The sequence below is a fragment of the Dermacentor silvarum genome, chromosome 1 (genome assembly GCF_013339745.2).
Source record: "Dermacentor silvarum isolate Dsil-2018 chromosome 1, BIME_Dsil_1.4, whole genome shotgun sequence".
Classification (NCBI taxonomy): domain Eukaryota; kingdom Metazoa; phylum Arthropoda; class Arachnida; order Ixodida; family Ixodidae; genus Dermacentor; species Dermacentor silvarum.
In genome coordinates this window covers 20,395,437-20,421,359 of record NC_051154.1, presented here as the reverse complement: position 1 = coordinate 20,421,359, position 25,923 = coordinate 20,395,437, and the positions used below count along the sequence as shown (strand labels likewise).

The window sequence follows — 25,923 nt, the reverse complement described above, 5'->3', positions numbered from 1 at the left end:
AGTAGCAGCAGTAGTAGTAGTATACCAATATGTTCGTGCAGAAAAGGAGACGTAACGTATTGGATCACAACAAGTAAATAAAAAACAACTGATAGAGAAACACAGAAACTGATTCGAAGTAAACCAATACATTTCTAGATAATTGACATTATTTCGATGCATGCGTCCAAGCAGGTAGACAACGCGACGAACTCCGCTTATTTGAAGTACAGAGCAGCGTTTGTTTGTTCCAACGCTGACTGCGAACATAAGGCTTACCTGAAGCTCAAACGACACAAAGAAAAAAAAAAACGTAAAAGTTTTCACTTACGGCCCTTCGTATCTGGAACGCCAAAGTATTCGGCGGAAGATTTTAGGGATGAATATCTCAAAAGTGGTACTATTCTCCCGATGTAAAACTGACATGCCTTCAGCATTGATCGGCTTGTGTGCCCTAAATTAATCATTTTAAAGGTAATTACGCAATATCAGATAACTAATGAGTTAATAAGTTATTATTAAACATTTTTTGATCACTGACAACACAAAAATGTGCTGCAAGAACAAAAAAAGAACCATTTTTGATGATTACTTAGTTTTCGTTGGACAACGACGCGTGCCTATAATTCACGCACGCCCGCACGCACGCATATGCACAACAAAATGGTTGCTTCTTTGTGCACAGGGCTAGCAGGTGAAGCCATTGGAGCAAAAAAAAATATAAGAAATACAAACAGCGCACCACTATGGGATCGCTATGCAGAAATGCATACTCTTGCATTTGCCTTGAACTGGAATTCCATCAAGAGAACTCGTACAGTTTTAATGGCTGTAACTGTGAACTTTCGGAATACTCAATTAATATCACATATTAGGTCTGCGGGCCGTAGTGCGTTTTTTTTTTTTTTTTTTTTGCAGTACGACAGTTTCATCAAGTGTGAACTAACTAGCCGAATAACAAATTACCTTAAGGCTATCAGTTTGGCTCCTGTTACACCGAGATCATGCTGAAGCCGACGCGGGAACCCGCATTATGCGAAGCTGCAAAAGGAGCAGCGATGAAGCCAATACAGACAGAGTGAAGGTCACTAAACTCCGGGCTGCCAACCCCGCGATGAGTCACAGCCGGCAATCAAGTCTCCCAGCACACTGCTTCGTTCTCTCTTCTGGAATTTCCGTCACCACTTGGCGACTAATGTCCTCGCTGTCACTTCTAACGCGACCCAGCACGAGCGCTCAGCTGCCCACAGTTCGCTTTATCGTGCTATACGCTAGCGTTTCTTAATTACTGCGCAATGTAACGGTCGTCGGCATCTAAAACGACAAATATATCTAAGCTATCTCTGGCACCACCGTTTCAACACCCACAGATGATTGGTCTGTTTGAGACCCATTAACGCAGGGCCGCGCAAATACGACGCAGAAAGGTGCTCAGCGTGCTCTTGAGGGCACTTCCCAAAGGAGTGCACAGAACTAGGAAGGCGGAGTGCGCTTTTTCGTATCAAGCGAACGGACATAAGATATAAAAACATGAAGCTTTTCTTGCTACAACGTCTGATAGGTATACACAAGAAGCACGGCCGCTCGATGTGCAAGAAGACGCCCCAAAGGAACTTGGCGAGGGCAGGAATGCAAATATCGGCCCTTTCGACTCAACTTGAGGAAGCACACAAGTGACAAGTGAGCGGCCTGCGACCTCGAGAGGTCATCAGCGCATGTCCCACTCGCCGCCGCACACGCAAGCACAGGCGCCGCCAAGCGCTTCGCGGCGCGGGACAGACGCGGCGCCACAACACGCGAGACGCGAACGCGGAATTGGCCGCGGGAGACCGCCGTAAACGCAACGGCGCGTAGACGAGATATGCGAGTGAACCAAACCGTGAAAGGCAAGTTATTAATAGGCCCCTGCGGCGAGCCCGCGGCTGTTATATAGGCAAGCAAACTTGCAAGTGCACCGAGTTGCGTAACCTAGTCAGCCGTAACATGCGGTATATCGCCGGAATGGGCCATTCGGTGCGAGGAATGATATAAGAAGAGCGGAAAGTAAAATAGAGCTTCACAAAATACGGCCCCAGAATGCATGACACCAAATGAGCACCAAGTATCCTACGCTTCTCGAAATTTTTTTTCGTTGTGGACTAGCGCATATTAGCCACGCATTCAGAACAAACAGCAAGAGAATAAAAAATACTTGTTTTTAAAAGCGACATATGACTAAAATTTGGATAATTTCAAATCACATCACTCAATTCTTAGTTACAAATAACGCCTGTAGTATTTCTCTCTTCGTTAGCACGGCGCAGAACGTGCGGTGGTAATAATGAAATAGTTAATCATCTTCAGCTTCCCGGCACTTTTCGATGCTCGGTGCGCTATTAATGAAGTTGTGTGTGCCAGCACAGCACACCTGAAAATGTTCCTCAAGACAGTAGCACCAATTATTGTGGGCTTTCTGACATGACCCGTGACTTCTTAACGGTAGTGGAGAGGAATTTTCCTCAAAACACAACAAGATTCCACCGGCTACGGGCGACGATTTGAAGACGGCCAAAAATAAGACTTCGCTCAACTGCCGGCCCGATACCGACTCGCTTTCCTCGATCTAGCTTCTACGCAAAGCGGTGCCGCCACGAGCAAACGCTACATCTGCGCTAACCGCAAAAGAAACTAAAGATTACAAAGCCAGCCCGAAAAAAAAGATGAGAACGCCGGCCGCGCAGTGCCGTCCCGCCTTCGTCTCGCGCTTTGTCCTCGGCAAGGCAGCTCTAGCAGAAGCTGAAACAGCCGCAGTCCGTCGCTGCGGGGTCAGAATCACCAACCCCCGCAGAGTCGTTCTCGGAATGCCCGCGAACGAGAGCTCCGCGTCGGCGCGACCAGCTGCAAGCGGCTGCCTGCGAGCTATGGCGGCGGTCCACGTGCAGCGTGGCGGGACCCGATCGGATTTCCGCACAGCACGCGCCAGCCGACGTCTTCCAGAGCACCGCCCCCCCTTTCCAGCAGGGCAGGACGACGCCTTTCCTCCTCGACGCACGCACAGCCCAAGTGGAAGCCCCGTCGGCCAGCGAACTGCCGCCAAACCGAACGAGCTTGACGCTATATTGCTTACTTCTCTTCTTGCAACCTTTACGAGGCCTCCAATCACGCGCTGCATGTAACCCCCATGGGCGAACATGTGGGTTGCAGAAGAAATTGCTCACATTATCAACAGCTGTCGGAGAACGCGTGCACCGCCGCCAGCAATTCCGGTGTACACACGGTTCGGGTGGGCCCAACACTCTCCTGCCACTGGCACGGGTTGAATGTCTTTAAGTGGGATTTGCACGGATAATACGTCCAGCTATGGAGTCGAATGCTGAATTGCACTCGAATCGCAAAATCTCCAGCGACACAGTTTCACGAAAGAAAAATCCAACTGGGCTGAAGTTTTACCCAGTGCCTTACTGCAGCGGGCACTACAAGGTCCACTATACAGAGGCATAGCTAGGGAGTGGCACACAGACCACATTTACCCCCAGAAATTGCTGTGCACCTGCATGCCCAGCTACCATTAAATCATCTTTAATTTCAGGCGACTTTATTTTTAATATGAAGGTATTAACTACCTTATACAATCACTGTCTGTATTCTGTGACGTCATAAGGAGGTGATTAGAACGTGGCTTCACCACCCGCGTAGCTCTTTTCGGTTGTCTTCCGACATACCACCATCACTCACGCCTCGGCATAATTAATCTATCCGTTCGCAAGTATAACCTATAATTCTATTCTAGTGCTTAGCGCAGGAATTGGAGACGGACAGAAGACGACATTAACGCAAGCGCACATGTCTTCTGTACGTCTGGACTGAAGTTTCTGCGGTAAGCACTGGAATAGAATTGCAGGTTAGACTTGCGAACGGATAGATAATTATGACGAGGCGTGAGTGGTATGTCGGACGATGACTGAATAGATGTCGCACCGGCTAGGCTGAGGCTCAACCCTTGCAAACTACAATTCTAGTTTAGGAGCTGTCCCATCAACAATACTGTAGAACCTCGCTAAACGGAACTTCAAGGGAGCGAAGAAATATTTTCCGATTAACAGGAGTTCTGTTTACTGAGAAAGATGCGCAGAAATGCAGAACTATATGTCATGCACCCTCTCAACACTTTTAGATATGTTAAACACAAGGAAGTGAATGTAGCAGCTAGTTTGTCCCGTGGTTTGAGTGCGATCGACGGCTACAGGATCGTTTGGAGAAAGCACCGGCGATGTAATCAAAACAAAAACCTAGTTCTTAATGTTCCAGTCGGTGGCCGAATAACAAGCGGTCCAGTAGGGCTCGGCGCCCTAATTATCGACCGGCGTACGGTAAGGCGTCCGAAATTTCGGTTGTCCTTATTTTGGTCGTCTATGGGGCGAGCGGCGGTGCTGCGAAGCTGTCCAGGTCTGTACATTCTATGCATTAAACAAAACATAAAATGTTTGCCTGCTTGAGTCTTTGCCACCGCGTTTTAAGGATGGCTTCTTGAATAGAAGATAAGTACCGCAAAAAATACATTTCAGATCCTGCCTCCTTCTGAAAAAATCATGTTAGAACTTGCTTCCGTGGTTCTGTTTGCAGAGAGTTGCGAAATTTTTGGTTCCGATTAATGGAACGTTTTTTTTTTTTTTTTTTTTTTTTTTTTTTTCATTACCCAAATACAAAACTGACCAAGTTGAGGCTGTTTCGTTTAGGCGACAATTTCGTTTAAAAGCAATTTTCATTTACCGAGATTCTACTATATTTTGAAAAGATGGCTGTAAGACCTCTTTCCTGAATTGAATCATCGCAAACACGTCATCAAACTGGAAGATACTTTCCTCTTATAAGGGGCCTAGAAGCACTAGTCTAACGCGACTGCGGTCGAAACATCCTATGGGACCGCCGACGATGCCAATCTGAGCCTTCCTAAGAAAAGCTGAGTTCCATAAAGCCGCCACAAATCGATATTCACCATGGGGGACTTAAAAAACGATGACTTTAGACGCACGTGAATTGGGAAAATAGAGAGAGAGAGACTAAGCCGTCCCCCAAAAACCGTCGACGCTAATATTTATTAAACTTTCACGCCCGTAACTCTACAGAGGCCTACGCGGTAGATCGCGCCTTCCTATGGGAAGACACGATCTACCGCGTAGGCAACGATGGATGCGACGAGCAAATGAACCGATGTTATATAACACAGACATCGTTTCCTTGCCTTACCAGTGCTCTCTATCTCTGGGAAGAGTGCCCTGTGATGAGACAGCTCGAAAACGGGCTCTGCTGTATCCTTGCCATCTACTTCCCCGCAAACATATAAACAGAACAGGATCACGCACTCATGCATTCAAAATTGGAGGAGGGGTAAGAAGCGGCTTGGGGGGAAGGGCGTGCTCGCAAGCCGTGCGGAGGGTCACATCCGAACCCCATTGCCGCCTGCTCCAACATCGCCCGCCGCAATGCGCGGTCCCTTTTTCATCGCCCCCGAGACCCCAGCCCCCAATGACGGCACTACTACACGCTACTACATAGCTGTATTCTTTTTCTCAGGGTAGCAACAAAACACAGGGTATAGGCGCGGCAGCGGAGGGCGGCGGCGTTTTTTTGCCCTATTCCTGCTTACTGCTTTAATGAGCCTGCCCACTCGTACAGCGAACCAGCGTCAGCAAAAAGAACACACGCACGCATGCGCGTGCACACGACGCACGTTAGGAACAAAAAAAATAATAATAATAAAAGGGAAGAGAGAAACACAGAGGGTACCCAGGAGGGGATCCCGCTCCGCGCCACGCCCACTTTCCTTCAGGGAAGCCACGCGCCCGCTTCTCACGCAGCCCGGCATCACCCCTCGCAGTCGGCGCGGAGAACCGTGTCCAAAGAGAGTCGTCTCAGGGTGCTCCCTTCTCAAGCGCCCGGGCGCTTTTCTCCAGTTTAAATCGACGACCAACAGTTTCGACAGAAGACAAAAGAGCGCGGAGCCTCAATACCACTTGCGCCACTCGCCAAGGCGAAACGACACCGTCGAGCACCGTCTTCGAAAAAAAAGCCGGACGTTGCTTTGAAAGGAAGCACCGAAACGCAAGAGGATGAGCCCTGTGGGGAGATAGTTCGATGCCGTGCGCTGTCGTCCTCTTTTGTCATAGAACTGTTCGGACACTCCACGATTGCTCATACCGTTCGCGAAGGCACCTGCAAGCTGGTGCAGTTGGTATGTGCGCGAATGTTTGGAGCGTGTTGGCATTCCTTTCTTGCAAAACTCACCACATAGACCAACGCTCACGTCGAGCTGAATGCGCCGGTTTCCAGCAAAAGAATGGTGCTCCGGGTGATCTAGAATGCGTTTGTTCTCGGCGACTTGCAAAACCGATAGTGACCAGTCGAAACGTGGACGGGACATCACTGGCCCAGTTGGCCAAGCGGTCCCACTTAACGAAGCGGTTTACTTTCAGTAGATATGAGCTTCGGTGTTAGATAGACAATAAGGCAAACTGAATATTAAATACGATGCAACACTGGATTGGAACGTGAATTCGAACTCCTGTATACAACCAAACGCAAAACACTTAGGCCAGCAAAACAGAGAGAGAGAGAGAGTAAGCAGGATGCACAAACCAGAAAGGGCAACTATACGTAAACGTAAGTTTGCTGTCGAAACAGCGCAACAAGGTATACGTGTTGATCAGTGCAAGGGAACATGTATTCAGGGGGCCTCTAAATTTAAGAAAGAGCGTCAGCTATATACAATTAAGGGGCGACAATGCAAAACACGAACCATTCGCGTATACAGGGCAGGATATATTCCACGCAGTCTGTGGACAAATTCTTTGGGAATTGACTTGAATTAAAAACGAACGAAAACTTCCCACTTGATGTCTAACAATCTTCTTTCTTGTACTGCTAACGGCCGGAACACAGACACTCGACTAATTTGGCCAACGCGATCGTCTACACTTCAGCGCTCTATGTACAGCTCCCAAGGCACACGAACAAATATGCCACCACATATATCTAGGACAGCGTGTAGTGCTCTCAGGTACACGAAACGTTACCGAGGCGAGCGTGCGCAATGAAGTGGTCAAACAAGAAATAGCCATGGGACGACGGAACGCCACAGGCGCGGCGCTCTAAGTTAATAGCACGCGTGCGCCTTGACGGTCGCTCTCCTTAGCCACATCATGGTATACGGCATTCCATCACAATCACTTCACCTGCCGCAGCGAACATTCGATGGGCGCACCTTTTGCCACGGGTGCTGCGAGGCAGGCCGTCTGTTGCGTGCGACGGATAAAATCGCAACCTCGCGCACGCCGACATAGCTTCGACCTTTGGAGGAGGACACCATTCTCGGTGCGCTCAGCTCGCGCAAACAATTTCAGAGCGCACTGAATATTAAGCGTATTCCGATTACCTCTCAGTCATCTACAAGGACCAGTCGAGAGAGCGCCCCTACCCACGCAAACGTCGTCATACGGTATCCGCTTACAGGATTTCGTTCAGAAACTAAATCGCTGTCCGACCAACAAAACCAAGTCTACGCGGCAGTTGTTCAGAGCGCGAACTGCCTCATTCTCGGAACGCAGCCGCAAACGCGACGAGAGGCTGACCCACGAAAACTGTGGCCAAAAGTGAAAACATGACGCACGAGTATATAAGAATCAGCATCATTATCAAATCGCTTAATTTTGTAACATGACCCGTTTTGCGCACTTCACAGATATAAACAGAGCGCGGAACCCACGTTTCATTTACAAGACGCAACCACCCGAAGTTTCATGATATGGCTAAAACCCGCGTATATGAACACTAATGTAAAATACTCGCCTAGTTTTCCGACATAACAGTGACAATTTTATAGCATATTCGTCAGTATGTATAACAATCGCGTGACACATGCACTGTTCAGCCTGAACAGCAAACTTCTAAAACAGAAAAAAAAAAGTAGTCACAAGTTTCGGTATGCGTGTGCTATATAGTTTGCACTTACCGCTCGGCCTCCTTTGCCTCACGCGAATAACTTCGAACGAAGATTACGAATTATTCCCCACGAGAACACGACGATAACTAATTTATTTCACCATTGCACAATGTACCAATCGTTTCACCCCAGCACAGGTCAATATTTTGATAGATTCACTCATTCATTCTCCTGTAAATAATAATATTTACGGGCTTAATTAATAAATAACGTAGCTTGAGACGAACGCATGAGCACCGCCGGCCATTCGCGAACGTTCTGTAGCTCGCGATATCAGGACGATGCTGGATTGAATATCGATGACTCGAGTTGAAAAAACAGGCAAGCAATACAAGCTAAGAAAACAAAAAATCGAAACATTTGGCCCTTCCGTGGCTCACGCTATGACGTGACACAGCGCAATGACACGGGTCAGTGAAGCAGACCGGCACCGCTCGAGGCGAGAGAGCAGCAAAGTGGACCAAGATGAAAGAAAGAAAGAGAAAAAGAAGAAGAAAGGAAAAAGAAACACTAATACATTAGAGAGCAAACAATAATAAAAATTAAAGCCAGTGTGCGTTCGACCTCTCGGGACAAAATCATTTCTCTGTCTTCCGCACTCGACTAGTATACGGCTCGCATTGGAACACAGCCGTGGACGCTAACCCAAGCCATTTAGTCGGATAGATGCAGGTCCTTTACAATATTTTCTTCCAGCCACGGCCTTGAGGGCTTCCTCTAATTATGCATATATTTCGTAAATCTACTTCCTGTCTCCAAATCCCTTCCCTCATTCATTGGCCGTTATGCATGTTTGTTTTGTGGGCGCGATAGCAAAATGTTGTAACACCAATTGACGCTTACAAAGAAAGGAAAAAAGAAATGCAGCAAGGTGTCACTGCAGAACACGTAAGAAGCTGTTCTGTGACTATTTAGGGGCGATCCACTCGCAAGATGCGAATGCCCGATGTTGCTCGAGAGCAATGACTGCTTTGAAGGGTCCATAACTAAATATGCCAAAGTGTGAGGCATCTGGAACACACGTCGATGCATAAGAAAAGTCGCAAATACGAAGCTATAAGCTATGTTATTGTATTCCATTTCCACAATGTAAATGCCATTTTGGTATAGCATGTACCTTTGCAGAGGCTGCTCTGTATCAGACATATTGGCGACGGCTGGCGAAAATGTGCGACGATGACCCAACGACAGGAGCAGCGGTTCTTGTCTCGCTTGACGGCTGCGACGTTTCCGGCACCAGCGCTGGTTCCAGAGGACTCGGCCTCGAAACGCCCTGACAACTCGGGGGCGCGGCCCTACAAGGCCGCGGGCTCAGACCTCGCGAGGCTGGCAGGTGCAGCGGAAGCGGCGGGGAAGACATGCGCACGCGACCGCGAGGGCCAGAAAGATAAAGGGAAGGGCAAAAAGACCAGAAACAAACAAAATCTAAATAAAATGAAAATGGGGAACGCAGCCCGAAAGGAAACGAAAGAGGATCGAAGCAGCAAAACACATCAAAGAATATTTCGTCCGAACCTAGGAGGATCTGTGGGATAGATAGAGCTGTCGCACTTGCAGCATCAGGCTGTTCTTTTCGAGCAATGCGAGTCACATATATAGGCAAGCTGTCTAAGCACCGGGGAAGACCCAAAAAATGCTCGAAGAGTCAGATTAAAAGCTTATCTCGCTATTTCCAATGGGAATGATGAAAAATGAGATCACTGTGCGCCGAAACTCGCTAGAGCAAAGTTATGTACGGAGTCCGGTGGGTATAATAGAATGCACGATGCAGATTTCAGAGGGAGAAAATGTACAGCGAAAACTCGACGGGCGGTGGCGCGAAAAAATAACGGAACAGGAGCGCGCACTGCGCGACGGTGGTCCATGACCGACGCGGCTGGAGGGTTTAAAGAAAGGCGAAAGGAGGAAGCACGGTTCAACCTTCAAGCGACTTTCTGTTGAAAACTTAAGCCCGCCTTTCAGTCAAGTACAGCACCTTTCGTTAGGTTCGTTCCTGTATAGTATTCTCTGTCGGGAAAGAAAGAGAAAATAGATAAGTTACCGTGTTTTTCTTCTTTCTGGGATTTCACGTGCCAAAACCAGTTCTGAATATGAAGCACGCTGTAGCGGAGGGCTCCAGATCAATTTTGATCACCTGGGGTTCTTTAACGTTCACTACAACGCAAGCACTCGGGCACCTTGCTGCTCCATGCAACTGAGGGCAACCTAAAAATTCGTTCATGTATATGACACCCGAATTCATGGAGTCGGCGAACTTGATCACAAAACGATGGCGCTCTAATCTTTTGGTCGCTTTGGAAAGAGAACGAATGAGCAACGCAGGTTGCTTGCTTCTGCGCTCGCCCTGCATGAGCTCGATGGTTCCCTTCTTTGACGCAACATGTACCAATAAGGTCTTACAGTCATCAATGATGTATGGATTTTTAAGGCGTAAGGGGCCAAAGTGTACCAGCCTTACAGTCGGTGAAAACGCTGTTCAGGTCCTGCATTCACAAGAAACCTCCTACGCCAGAAATGTTCGTAAGAACAAATGCCAGCCGATCCTGGGTGCTGGACATATTTGAGCGAATCAGGCGGTCGGTCAATGGCAAATAGCACTTACGAACGAGAAGATTTGTGAATTCGGCCCCAGGTTTTTGAAGAGCGAACGCCCCTACCTGACAGCAAAATATTCTGATGTTAGATGACCTAACATCAGCAATGTCGTTTAAGGATTACGAAAACGAGCGGAGATGAGCGCAGAACGGCCCGCTTTATCTGAGCGCCAACTGCATAGGGGTGACGGCATTCGCTCCTTTCTAAATGCGGGCTCTGATGAAATATCCGGCCACTTTCGTCTATTTTCCTCACCGTCCGAGCGCTCCAGCGTAGGCGGAGCACGGAGACGCCGTCCAAGCCGCGTATATATATACGTGTCGGCGCACGCGTGGACGTAATTGCCAAGAATACGACATACCTACGGTGAAGGCCGCGGCTAGGCGGCTCTTCGAGGCAGGTCACGTCATTGAAGCAACGTGATATCCAGACGCGCTCCAGAAAACGCTTCACATCGGACTGACGCGTGCATCGCAAACGCGAAGCGAACGGCGATATGACCACCGACCACTGTTTACACTGCGTTAGCTTTGCACCTGTGCGAAGCCGTGACACCAAGTTTACGCTCTGAAACCCTCGCAAGAAAGGGTAACACGGAGGAGTGGGGAGGGGAAAGTTGCGACCCACGGCTTTGCACACCAGCAATAACCTTCGTGCCACCCCAATCCCTTCGTTAATCTCTTTGGACTCCCCCAGATTTCAAGTTCGGAGAACACGTTATCGAAGGATTGGCCCTGAGCGCAACAAGTTACTAAACTGGCGGTAAGCTCGCACCCTGTATACGCTCCGTATATAGCGTATAAGAACAGCCTATTTACGGTATATATGTCCATGTATTTGTTGTGCCACAGGGCACCAACGGATATGGATCCCGCGCTTTTCCTTCGTGAGAAATATTTCTCATTGGTCTTCGCTAATACGTTCGCCATCACGACTGGCCGCTACTTATTCTCGCAAACATGCCCTGTAGCGTACGAAGTGATTTGTCGTGAATACGGGACACGTTGCAGAGAAGCATTTTAAACAGGACTCCTCGGATAGCAAAGCATGGCGAATGCACTGAAAGCCTGCAAGCGACGCGAAGGAACTATGACGTTTTACCGGAATAAATGGGGCTTTTATATTGTAACGATTAGTTTCGTTTTCCATTCTTCTTATGCGTCGCGCCTAGTAACCGATTCCGGCGATAACAGTGGCGCGGCGGCGTCCGGGCCAATGCCGGAGGGCGGAAAGAATGGAAAACAAAACGACTTGTTACAAACCGCGGCCCCAGTGCGCCTAAGCATAGACGTCTATTCGATCAAAATTTATTACAGGCCAGATAACCCTGCCCGACGAATTATTACTCGAGTCAGCCACAGGCTCGAGTGACACGCAACAAACCACTCGACCAAGCCTTGTTTGTGTTTCTTCTCTGTACGTAAGTTGCCGCATTCTTTGGGAACCCAGTTTGCAAGCGGTGTGTCTCTATGTGTCTATGTCCGCGCCTAGCTTTTTTCCCGCCAACTTGGGTCACTAGGCAGTCCACGGTCAAATCGGTAGTGAACTGGGCTACTGTGCTGGGGGAACCGGGTTCAAACCAAACCAACTTCGGCCACTGTGGTGCTCTTCAATGACCGTCTTTCACGCAAACTTGGTGCGCTGGGTATGTGTCACCGGGCATGTGCCGCCCTTCATATTAATCATTATATAAAACAATTATCCACGAACCATAAGATCGATTGCTAATAGCATTAATGTCGCCAATCATCTCTAAAGGTTGGATGCACCGCCAATTTGTTGTCTGGTTTCAAGCAAACGGACTTCGATGCCACGCTCTACGATTAGAAAGAAAGAAAGAAAGAAAGAAAGAAAGAAAGAAAGAAAGAAAGAAAGAAGAAAGAAAGAAAGAAAGAAAGAAAGAAAGAAAGAAAGAAAGAAAGAAAGAAATTTTGATCATACCAATTAAGTTCTCCACAGGGCACGACGCGTTATTTTAGGCGATATAAATCTATACGCTCGTTGCTCGAGGGACACGCAACCAAGACTTCGATTAAAAAAAAAAGGGGGGGGGGGGGGAATAAACGGGTTCTGCAAGGAGACAGTGAGGCTATGAAAGAACCGAGAACACTGAAAAGAAAAGAAAGAATACGCACAAAAAGAACGAAAGCAGCCGCTAGAATGAATGGCCATTTGCGTGCACATTACGCCGCACCAGGAGCCCTTCACCTTGACGAGCGAGCTCCTCGCGAAGTTTCGGGCTGACCGCCATCTTTTTCCTCTCAAAAGCCCAGGAAAATGAGACGCCCGATCTCAACTGAAAACGGCCGCCGGTCGGCGGGAGAGTGGGGGAACAATGAGCGCAGCCCTTGCGCCAGAAACGCGCAGCGCTGTGGAACGGCGATACGTGGCGCCGAATAACCCGGGCCGTTCTTATGGAAGTGAGAACGGTTCGTAAGGGCGAGCGTAGGCCAACCGCGAAGGCCGGCAAACGAGAGGCAGTTTTTTTTTTTTTTTTTTTTTTTTTTTTTTTTTTTTTTGCAAGCGAAATGATCGTGGTGAGTATGCGGTCGCAGAGGTCAAACAGACCGATCACACCACGCTCACCGCGCATGCTCTGCCGGCGCGATGCCGGTAGTGTTCGCCGCTTTTCCACCGTAATTCAGTTCAAAGCATCCTTGAGCAAAATGCTGTGGCTATAGCGAGCATTGCAAGCGAATTAAGTGTGGGAATTAAGCGTTGCATTTTCTCATTTCTGCTGCAGGTTCTACTTATCCGCACTTCCCCGCCCCTTTATCTCAACTTCAGATAAGATGCAAGATCGTAAGTATAAACGATAAAGGGTGGATTTTCCACCCTCTTCTACTCATATGCATGTAAACCGTTCTCTTGGTATTAAGCTGCATGCTCCACTGGCTGCGCCAGGAATGAATGTTCCGAAGGTTAGGATTTAAAAGAACTTTATCTTCACGGCAGTTAACTTCATGAAACAAAACAGTCATCAGCAAACAACTCTATTTGAGCGGTGTGCCTAATCACATCGACAATATCATTAATCTGTCTTACAATAATATATAAATCATCTCGAGGGTTAACGGCCTCTCACGGAAGAACAGAAACAGTACACCGCGAACACGGTGAAGAGCTGAGCACCTTTATCTAATCCACGTATCCTTATTATGCCCAGGACTAGCGTGTAAGCAGCGAATGGGGCTCCAAATCGGGTCCGTGACGTCAATACCAGACCGTTATTACACGCCGGGAAAAGAAGTGAGGTCCCTGCTCAATGGAGTCGCTGTTCTGAAGTGCGCAAGCGCTGCTGTACGTTGCTGCGCACGCAGTTTCCGTGAGAGCAGGCACCGACGGTCCGACGCCTCCACTAGAAGGCGGTCCTTGTGCGGTACACACGGCGCGGTGCGTGTGTGTATGCACAACGGGCAGTCGTAGATCATGGCAGTCCTCCCTGCTGACCCCGAAAGTTGCGCCGCAGACGCCCAGAAGTGGGACAGTATAGGCACGCGCACGTTGGGAAGGATAGTTTATGGCCGATCTAACGCGGCTCGTCACACGGAGACGGTGCAACGGGAGCCTGCGAAAATACGGGGCCACTGCCTCACACGCGGCGTGAACACCCTGACCACATCGCAAAGGCGCCCGCCAGGTGATAAAGATAGCTCCTTGTGCTGGAACGCATTCGCTGCTACTCTTCAGACTCTCGCTCGATACTGCGCGTGCACAAGGTGCGCGAAGGCTGTAAAAAACGTGCCGCCAGCTTCGTCAACGCACGAGCTCTCACAAATTGGATTTCGTGTTGGCTGTGAAGCGGCGTCTGGCAAGAATTGCCTCGTATGGCTCGTGAAGTGTTCCGTCCATCGTGACAATTGATCGCCTTCAAAAACACCCGCAATCTTTTGGAAAGGTCTTGCGCTTCAGGGCAAACTAAATGGGGACCACTAAGGAGGCAAACAAAGGCGGTGCATGGCGCTGGATCCCCGAGTGCTTCCTCATTGCACGCTGGGAAATTCTTCCACAGCATGAACCAACCAGGAGCACGTCCCAGAGTTTTCAACCTCCTGGCCGGCACCAGCGTCACTCACTCAGAGTAAAGTTCTCGCTTAATTTATCCGTTATAGCAACTCGGTGCCTGAAGCTTTAAGTGCTTCCACTTAAAAAAAAAAAAAAAAAAAAAAAAAGAAGCCCTTGTTACATGAACGAAAAGGAGATTCGACATAACCGTACAAGTTCCTTGAAGGAGCGACGAGACGTGCGAAACCGGATGTTCGTTGTTCTCTGAAAAAAAAAAAAAAAAAAAATGGACGTCACGAAGTGCTGTGGACGCAGCGACTTTCGTAAACTCGCACGGCGGCGCGAAAGCCGAGGCGTGCGCCACGCAATGACACAGGCAGGCAGTCGCCGAGGAAAACCGCACGGACTTACCGCGCATTTTGCTCTCGTTAAACACGAGCGCCAAGTGGCTGGCCAAGTATTGTGACAAATGCTTTCATGAAACTTCACAGTCTCCTCGGAACAAAACAATGTCGACGCGTCCGAAAGTGGCTCGTCACGCGAAGACAGAGACATCTGTAGAGCCTTAGAGAGCCTCGTTCCATCCAAGACGTCCAGCGATCGAGGCTCCGGAAATGCGTGTACCCGCGGATTCCGGTGTTCCTGGATGGACACACAGCCCCGACCCCTCGCTGCCCACGAGCACCCGCGGCCCATTTGCAGGACGAGGGCACGACTGGCGATGGCCAGCGTGGGCGAGGGGGGAGGCCGACGGTCGTCAGGTCGCCTCCCTCTCTTCGCAGCGCAATCACGGGGCTTCCTCTGGGTCGCTTCAGCCCGTGCGGAGATAGAAAGGCAGGGAACCGGGGACCGACCGCACCGTACGCCTGAGGAGCGCGGTGCGTGACCGCGTTTCTCGCCCCAAGCTGCGTTGGACGAATGCCACAGAAAACAAAAGCGCTTTTTCTTCGCCTGCCGCTGGCCAGCTCCGACGTGCGGGCGACGACGAAACAGCACTGCCTTCGTCGCAGTACGTGCGCCGGAAGCGGGTCCCGAATGCGTCTTGGCACTGTCTCCTGTCATGTGACTTTCACAACCACTTTCTCCGCATGGGTTGATCTGTGAATCCATGTGCCGCGATTTAGCGGGCCGTCCATTCGAGACAAACGCTTGAAAGCACTGTTCGTCATTTCTAAATTACGAAAAGATATATATATATATATATATATATATATATATATATATATATAAGGAAGACGTACTGTACACAAAATGTACTCTTCGATAAACATATATTTACTAAAGGAGCAGGCTTTCAAAGCACGTTATTTGGCGCAGAATTAATGAAAATATACGCGTTCAGCGGCGAGTGATGCCCAGGTACCTGAACAGATGTATAGTATATCAGGGGTAGCAGTACATTGTTTTCATCAGGAAAGGAAAAGTAAATAAATCGAAATGCGGCGAGCATCGTAACTCTTTCACCTTACGGTAGTCGCGCATAAACTGTCCTGTGGGAATAAAGAAGATAATGAATGGAGAGATGGGACACAAAGGTTTCAAATGATTCATCATTTACCCTCGATCGGAGGACGCCTTGGACCGAGGCTCGCTAAATCACCACATGTCAAGCCTAAGGTATAAAAGAGTGAAGATTAAACCTTCTCACTTCTCCCCTCCATCTGTCTCAGAACGTCCACGACCGGGAGCCTGCTTCTCTTCAAGCTTCCAGACAACGCCACTACTGACTCAGAGCGATATACGACTGGCTCGCTGCAGTTCATGGCCTCAACCAAAACGCGGTGATCATCTCGTTACCCATGCACCGGCGACAGCTCAACTACGGCTATAGAGTAAACAAAAACCTGCTCAATATGGCGACTTACGATGCGCTCCGTTTATGAATGACCTCTCGCGGGCACGCTCCTGCCAACGTTCATTCAGGCGAGCTCATACTCCTATTTAGTCTGCGTCGGGCACATCACTCCCGAGCTGGAGTCCGAATGAGCCCGAGCGAGGCCTAAGGAACGGAGAGGCCGGCGGAAAATCTGCTCCATCACAAACAAGCCGGGAAGAGTATACGCAAATGAGCAAGGTGCAAATAAACGATAGTCACTGCTTGTCGGAGGCTCTTGTGCGCTGAAAGAAGTGCACGCGTCACAGAAGTGATGACACACAGCTAGCCGAATGGGCAAGAAAATAACGGGGAGAGGAGGTTAGAAATTAGATTACAGCTATGGACCGGCTAATGATGTAAATGAGGGGTGAGAAAAGGTATGGAACGGGCACGCAAAGCATATATCTTTGTTTTCCTGCAGTTGGAATTTCTCAGCGGCAGCAAAATGCCCGACACTGCATGAATAAATGACTATAAAGAGTGCACATTGAGGTTCAAAAACGGTATCTTTCTGACTATGTGACAAATGCTTGTTCCGAGGATCGCAGATACATTGACGGGAGTGATATGAACGCCGCGGAAGGTGTATAATGGCGCAAGGTGATGTCATGAGAACCTGCAGCTGCTAAATGGCCGCACGAGTTCCACAGCTGACAGTGTCGGCTGTAGAAATTCATAGTTCGGGTTTCTTGGCACACACATTTCGTTCTTCTTAGACCAGCGAGACACCCTGCAAGGTCACTTCTTGCAAGCGCCTTCGCCGGTGCCCGTGTACACAAATAGAGGAGACATTACACCACGGAGAATGAAGTAATAATTCTTGCTCCGTGCAATACACGAGACGATCGCGTAGTAATGTGTCACCTTGGTTTCGAACAATGAGGCTATTGAACACGTCCAGCTAGCCCCGCACATATAAAAACACAACAGACGTGAAATATGTATAGCGCTTGTGCCTCTGCACGGCCACTGGAATCCTGGTTCTTCTATTAGAAAAACAAAATCCGTTTCGCATACAATTGACACTGTCTGTCTTACGAGCGTATTTTGCTCATGCTGGGTAAGCACCTCGTAAAATAGTGAAAACTTCTAAAGTATTAGTGAACATTTAAAAAATATGACAACCATAGAGCTACGTTCTTCCTACTCTTAGCCATTTCACGCGCAATAGCTGTTGAACTACGCTCGTCATCGACTCCCACGTCTATAGCAGAACATGTAGCGGCGCCTTCTGTTCACGCCAACAGCCGCCGAAGAGCGTTTACGCGCGCGATATCGCCAAGTGGACACTTGGCTGTACACGATAATGTCGAGCGACCACGCGGTCGCTGCTGTCAGTTCTGGTGTGAATTACACACGCCAGATTCCTCTGCCGCCATCGATTCAACAGACCCGGCTAACGGTGCTTTGTGGTTGATCTACGAGCGTTCGAGTCAGCAGCAGCGCATTTCGCAGTCCAATGAGTGACTATACTTTCACTCACAAAGACGCGGAAACCGACTGGTTCATTGTTAAAACTAGCGCGCATCGAGAAATGCGCTTACTTCAGTACGCAAGCCACAGTCTTGTTGTTTACGTCCAAAAGTGAACGATTGCGTTCTTTAATTTCTCATGTCGCAAAATAAAGTCATGGTGCAGACACAAGGAAGAACGGAGTCGGCAGAGTTCTATCTGCAACTCTGGCGACCTGGCCGGTGGACGCGGTTCGTCGCCGGGTCTAAAAATAACGGCCTCCCCTCCGCTCTTCGTCTCGACCAGACCCCCGCGACAACACGCCCTAAACACACGCGCACGCACGTGCAAACAGCGCTGGCCGTTACGCATCCTTAAAAATACGGCACTGCTTCGTATGCATGGGTGAGGCGGATACATTACCTAGCTTCCCGCGTATACCCCACGGCTGGAAGCGGCTCCAGAGGCGAGAAAGAGAAGAAAAATAAATAAAGCTAGCCCGTCTCGGGCCACTGCAGACCAATTTTTTTTTTTTTTTCTTATTCACTTCGGCAAGGTGATCATTTTGCGAAGCGTTCAACGTGAAGGTGGATAGGTTAACGGGCATGATAACGTGACTCAATATAACCCTATGCAGGTCGCAGTAACAGCGCATGTCCGGCACGTTAGCCACCTGCTCCAGGGCACCCGGCTACGACGAGACGGCGAATGCCAGGCGCCGGGTCAACAGCAGTAGTCGCTGAGACGTTGTTCAGGCCGCACGCGGGTCTGCGGGAACGCCTCAACGCCCGATGCCGTTTCTCCCGTCAAATAGTATACGCACTTTGAACACTGCATCAAACGTGCACCCGTTTACGCGCGCCGATCTATCTCGAGTGAAGCGTGAGAAAACGGCCCGGAGCAAACGCAACCTTCCACGCAACGGCTTTGCGGCAGAGGCCCGCCGCGAACCCGCTGCTACGAGGAAGGAAGGTAAACCTGAATCGCGCTCCCTCACCGCCGCCACGAGGAGCTTATCACCGCATCCATCCACTTTGACAAGCGCTCGGAGTAGCCGGCGCGCGCGCACGTACGCTGGCCGCCACCGTACTCGACTCACCCCGAGGCTGTGCGCTATCTGGCGAATAAAGTAGAGGTCCAGGTCCTGAATGACTTCGAGCTGAGTACTGCTGAACAGCGTGTCCGTGCTCGAGTGTCCTCCGAACAGGCTGCGCGCGCCGAAGCATGAATCCATCCCGGTGAAGAAAAGCAGCGTTCCTTCTCCTTGCCCCCCCTCTCCGAGGGGAACCTTCACGAGTCAACACTGGCGATGCACACGAAGCGGCCGATGCCAGAAGGGAACCACATGAACTCGTCACAATGTGCTATCACGACTCAAAAGATGAGCCATCGCGAATACTACGAGACCCAGCGGCCCGCACGCAGCAGGCAAACTTTGTCGTCTGCCGCTTTCTGCGGCGGCGCCATCTGGAGGGGCGTACGCTTCCCCAGAATCTCCCTAGGCTGGTGGCTCTTTCTCCCTAGCAGTCAGCGGCAACGCTCGCGCAGCGGGAGCCCGCGGCATATTTCGATTTCCTCCTCACTGATTGCCTTCTCGCTGTCTTCGTTTTAGGTCAATAGCACGGTTGTTCCGGTATTGCGAACACCTCGGATTAAGGATTCGTCTCTCTGTAGAACAGCAATTATGTGCAGCAGCGCCTCTGAGCTCAAACCGCTTAATGTGGTCGGAATTTTGTGCGCGCGGCGCAAGCCATGCTCGACAAGCTGACAGCACCAGCTTCAATGAGCATATCCTTTTAGCTGTAAGCTGAGCTATGCTTCAGTTTTTGTAATCACTCGTGAAGGCTAGTCGTCTTCTTCATCGATAAATTGAAAGAGCGTATCGACTTCATCACAAGTAACTGGAGAGCACACGCGAAATATGGGTCATATATAGCAACGCAAAGTTACAAACGCGCAAAAGTGCTCTATAGTAGTCTAAGCACCGAAGGAACACGAAATTTGGAACTGCATACGAAATATACCGCCTTCCTAAGAGGCTATACCGTATATAATGACACCCATGGGGATGATCGTTTATAGCAGTGGTTCTTTCAGGGAAATAAGAGACATACGTAGAGCGAAGAATTGGCGTTGCCTGCCGCTGTTCGTAATACGAAGAATGGTACATTTGGCAATTTTGGTTGAGAGCTAACAAGCCATTGGGCTGCCAGCGGCTAGCCTTGCCTTATACCGTCTCAACTGCTAGCGAAATGTCATGGTAGTGGTCAACTCCATGCAGCTCTCAACGGGCTATAAAAATAAAGGCAATTAGTTGAAGGAAGAAACTGAAGTATGTAAGGAGGGCAGAGGAACAAATTCTCTGCGTCTGCACAGACATCAAAAAAGGCATGTGCTGTTTACTTAAGCTTCAATCGAGAGGGTCGACATAGGTCGATCTAAAAGGAATGCTTTGCGCTAAATAGTTGCATGGAATCAAGCACAATTCCCGATTTCGGTTTGATATTCTCAGGGTAGTAGCACTTCGGTTACCGCTTCGTCCATCAAAATAAGCCTTTACTTAAACTGAACGAAGAGAAAATGGTTAGAGCAAAGAGAGAGAGACAGTGAATTATATGAATTAATTAATGTGCAAGGGCACTCAAGCACGCTTTACAATGGTGATTTACGTGTTTTGCTGAATGCCTAGAGGCCTAACGAAAATAGTCCAGGGGTATGCGAATAGTAATCTTCCAGACCGAATCGAATACGAATCGAGCAGCTGCCAGAAACGAATCAAATACGAATCGAATATCCAATAAGTTTCAAATATTTCTCGAATAATGAACTACCGTTCTCACCGTTAATATAAAACCATCATAACAGCCTAGTATATCCACAACGTTAGCAAGTTCTTGTCAGGGAGCATGCACGTTATGGAACATTATTTATTATTCACAGCCCAAACTGTGCAAGTAAACTATTTATTCGCATGCTCAGCACTCATTGATGAGTGCGAAAGGTAGCGGTTTAGACAGAAATGTCTGGCTCCCTGAGCGACATGGCGGGCTCCACTACAAAACTGTACTCGTGTTTTATGGCCAGCCTGGATTGAATTTCGCTCACTTTTGCTCCAATTTTATGCATGACTGGACACAGCTGGCGATTTCAAATGTTCTAAATCTATTTGAAAACTATCCGTAGTTACGAATAGTGACTATTCGATTAGAAGGCCGAACTGATTTCGATTCGTTATTCGAAAGTTTCGAATATTCGCACACCCGTAGAAAATACAGCGGCGTCCAGGAGACACCATGTCGTGACCATGCATACATATCTTGCAGGACTACAACTATCTAAGGATCGACCTCAGAAAGCGCTACTGGATGGCGGCGTGTAGGATGGGACATAGACTCCCACGAGACCATAAATCAAAAGCGTACTTCGCCCTCACCTCTAAAGAAGCATCATTCGTGATAGCAACGAAAAAGTTGATCCACGCTGCGCTCATTGTCGTTCTCTTACTGTCGGGCAGGGTGTAGAGAGGAGGGGGGGGGGGGGGGGTGCGTAGGGGGTTGCACGTAGCCGATTAAGGTCATTAATCAAGAACGCGGCGATAGAGAAGTCAGGACGCAACCGCGACGCCAGTAGTATCTCGCGGGGCAGCCGATCGCTTCTCCCCAAGCCAGGCCAGAATGTTCCCTAGGACGCCGGCGGCAGCAAGGAGTGGCGGCAAACCGGTGTTTCGCCTGTGAAGCTGACGCGTTGGTGATCGAGGCGATCCGGCCCGGAGGAGAGGACACCGCCGCCTGTTCGCGTCACCCCGGAGAAGACGACGAAACGAAAGTTTGTTTCGTGGAAAGCGCCGCAATGCGAAGGCCTCGCTCGCTCTCTCGTGCGCGGCGCTATGTATAGCTGCATCTGCAGCATCCGGCAAGCAGCCGAGTCAGACGAGCGCGCTTGCCCACCGCACGCAGCGTCGTCGCGTGCGGCCCCCGACCGCAGCTTCCGCCGCCGCACTTCGCTTCCTGCCGGTCGTCGTCACCCCGTCGTACGGGCCTGCCGAGCCGCTCGTGAGATACGCTCCGCTCGGCAACGGATTCGCGGCATCCTCGCCCCCTGCGTTGCGCGTCCCGATGACCGAGTGACTCACCATCATCCACTCGCGCAACTCCCCTTCGACGCGTGCCATCTTGCCAGCCCCGTCCTCGCACCAATCATCGCTCGAGAGAAAGGGGTTCCGTTTTGTTTGTATACAACGCTGCAGTTCGGGTAGCCTGCCTTTCCTCTTGCTCGCGTATATATACCACCAGCGGTTTTCCTGGCCGGAAATCGAAGTGTCATCATAACGCGCACGGCTTGGGTTCGGGAACCGACATGCCAGACGATGACGGGCTTGTTCGCGTTTCTTCGCGTAATCTCACGGCAATCTGTCAGCTTATCAGACACACATGGCCCCTGCAGTCTCCACTCTCTCCCCTTCTCTCTCTCTCCCTTTCGCTTGCTCTAAAGGACAACGTGGAGAACGCCTTAGCTGAGCGTAGGAATAAATCGTGCTGGCCCCTCACGTGCAGCTCTTGTGCTACGCTCCCGACTGCATGCGTCTTGTATACGAGTCAGCCAGTACGCAACTGACACGTCATCTGCGGAGCAATCCTTTATAGTCCTATTTTTCGTGTGGAGTGTGCGGATAAGCGGAGAGAGTGAGGAAACGATCAAGTCCTGCCAACAAACTCTGGCGCGTGCGGGAGCGCGTGACTTGGCCGAGAAACGAGTTAAATTAGCACCGCTTATCTATTTCTATCACACGCAAAAGAGGCCGCATTCCTTCGGTTCCTCGTAGGTGCACAGACGTCGAACGGGCGACGTGCAGATACTGCCGACCTCGGCGGCATTCGAGTACATAAGGGACCGGCGCTGCCAGATGCCACCGTTCGTCGAAGAAACGGAACGCGTGACCTCGAAAGCCACTGCGTTGATGACGTTCACTGGCAGCCACAGCCGTCATCCCGATGCGGCGCCTCGCAGGCTGCTGGAACGTCGCCGCGCGCACGTCCACGCGCCGGCCTGGCACCGAGAGGCCGCGGCCGACTCGCGCTAGCGCGAGTGACCATCGAGCCGGTACACTTTCGGCGATGCTTTCACAACGACGATAGCTCACTGTATGTCGAAGGCGCAGTGCTCGACTCTCACGGTGTTTATGCCTCGCGTACTACCAATGCACTCAACAACGACACGACGGAGAAACCGCGGTGGTACGACGCGTGCCAACCAATCAACTTTTAAAATTGTCGTTTCCTCCGCTTGCGCTGGTTTGGCCGACAATGAGTGATTGGGGATCGTTCCAAAATGTTCTTGTTTCTCGAGATCACGGTTGGTTCGTGCAGCACCTATTCACCTAGTAGGGACTTGTTTGAGAAAAGTGGCATCAACTGGTGTGCTTCCCAGCGGGAGCAAGTGGATGCTCTGGTTCTGCACAGAAACTGCACGAAAGCAGGGCGCCCAGGGTATCGGCGAGAAGTTTGCCCGCCAAGGTCCCGCGCTCACATCGCCGGCTTTTCACAACGAGCTCACGACTTCAAGCGTGTCATGATGCCAACAAGCACGGCCTCCGAGCTCATTCTGCCAGAGGTGCATCGAGGAGAGTTCGCTACAGCGCATCGGCTGCACCGACAAGCACAGTGAGGCGCATCGGCTGTCCGTTGAACACGGAGGCGCGTGCTCGTTTAGTTTGCCGCTTAACCCTGTACGTACGGCCAGAATGCGCAAGCTATACAGGAAATGAGATGGCAAAGGGAGGAAATGTAAGGCGCACGCAAAGCCCAGGAAACGGAATCAAATAAAACTGGCGCAGAAGCAAGTTGTATCTCCTAAGCGAAGTTACAAGCGAATACAATGGCATTTGCGCTTAACTATACTGCGCAAAAACTGCTTCGCCTAGGCCTTCACCGCAAGACAGTCACAAAAGAATTGTCGCACCAAAGCGGCGGCGTAGACGTCGTGTCCAAAACAGAGATTAATACTTCCGGCGGACGCCTGAGATTACCGACAGTGTCTTTTGACACGACTGTTCAGGCTCGGCTACATCAACAAGGGAGAAAAATTGGGCCCTGGCATTTCATACGTGTTTTGCGGCGAATGATACGATGTTACAGTGAAGTCTCGTCACTACACTTAAGTGGCCCTCATGCTGCCTGCACAAGAAACTGCAAGTATAGAATATGTACGGGGAGAATATGAGTATATACTTATGGGTTCGACATGTTGGTGCACACGCGTATCGCCTGCGACATGTAGAATTCTACTCCTTGAGCTGGACTATATACTCCAGAGACAGACACTATTTGCACGAGAAACCGAAATTAATTACAGACTGATTGCCAATTTCTCGCTAATTAGCTTTTAAACTAAGTACATTACGGCAAATATTGCAATTCACGAACTGTAGCCGGTGAGTTCGGAAGTCATATCTACTTGGAATGAGTTCTGAGGATGACACCAGTTTCGAGATATGCCTTTCCAAAGTGTACGGCAAAATGTAATACCGCAACAATACTTTTTGAGCTTCAGTGCCTAAAAAGACGTTTTATTAAGGAACAAAAGTAAGTGGAACAACAGTGCATTTTCGCCGCAAGTTTGACGGTGATTATCTCAAAACGTGCGAGTTCCAAAATTCGTTCCAACAGGGTGTGCCTTGTACCTGAGCTCACTGGCTTCAATTCACTAATTGCAATATGTACGCTAAAATAATTTGTTAAAATGTGATTAGTAAAATTTTGTTAATGGGTTAATTATTCATCTCGATTTCTTGTGCATGTCGACCTCTCCAGCTCAATAAGTAGATTTGTGCTATATATACGCCACAGGCGAAATTGTTTTTCTTTATTTTTGGCAACATTAAATAAAAAAAAACAACGCCTGGTATACAACAACCACAAACTACAAATGAAGGACAATGCATATCATGTGTTATTATTGTTTTTCGTCTAGTTCGTGCGCGCTGTGTACCAATACGTATACAAGTACAGCAAAATGTCTTATTTCATGAAGATAGCGTCGAACAGGAACTCATGTTCTGTCATCAGTCTGGAAGCCTAGCCTCAATAGAGCACCAAAGTGACCTGGAGATCTTTTTCAAGGCACTTAAAGTATAAGCATTACTAACGATCGGTTACAACGAGCTAATAGCGCAACAGCGCAGTGTGTAAAATGTAATGAACACGCTTAAAACTAAGACTCAGTTCAACTGGATCAGAGGCGCCCGTAACCCTCCCCTTGAGTAAAGATAACACAAATAATTGCGAGGCAAAATCTGCCTCACGGATGGTAAACAAGCTCGGGCTGCATTAAAATGTATGTGAAAGGGGGCATAAAAGTGCCCGGACTCGATAGTTGGAACTTGCCGCCAGCAAAAAGACACTTTTTTTTTTTTTTTTTTTTTTTTTTGCGCGAGCACTTGGATTCCGTGCTTCCTCGCATTGGACTCTTCCATGCCTTTCCCAGATGGCATCACCACATCAGCGACAAGAAAGCGAACGGTGAAGCAGTTAGCAAACGCAGGCTGTGTCCCATTGGTTATTAATTACACTACTTGGATTAATACGTTCCAAGGTCACGAGGGGGCTACAAGAGACACCGCAGTGGAGGCCTCCCGATTAATTTAGACCACCTGGGGTTCGGTGACGCGCACCCATAGAGCAGAGCGCGTTCTTTGCATTCCTTTTCGTCAATCGGAATGCGGCCGCCGTATGCAGCCGGAAATCAAACCAGCGGCGTCGATCTCCGCAGCGAAACAGCGGTCGACGACAGCTGCTTCGCAGTGTGACAACAGGACATTGAAACGATTGCTACCGATGGCACCTTTACGTGGACTGCGAGAAGGCGCGGCCCGCTGACAGGCAGGCGAGTGGCGACCCGCACGATCCAAGCGCTGGGGGGGGGGGGGGGGGGGGTCGCTCCCGCCGCCTGCACAACGCAGTGCCGACGAAGCGCGCACTTCCGCGTGTCCGCAGTGGTCGGCGAGCGACAGAACAGAAAGCGCGAAAGATCGCAATCTCCG

At 49.7% G+C, this 25,923-nt stretch overlaps 1 protein-coding gene across 3 annotated transcripts in view; it reads right to left on the bottom strand.

Moving 5' to 3' along the window:
- LOC119457730 (rhotekin-2-like) overlaps positions 1-25,923 on the bottom strand; it is a 163,970-nt gene that overhangs the window by 57,044 nt on the left and 81,003 nt on the right. Inside the window, exon 1 of one of the 3 annotated variants that reach the window (XM_037719382.2) lies at positions 18,985-19,334. The exons of the other annotated variants lie outside the window; for them this stretch is intronic. Within the exon in view, the coding sequence (XP_037575310.1) occupies positions 18,985-19,119 (135 nt within the window). The 5' untranslated portion in view covers positions 19,120-19,334. Of the gene's footprint in view, positions 1-18,984; positions 19,335-25,923 lie in introns of those variants that run through there. 3 annotated transcript variants of the gene reach the window in all.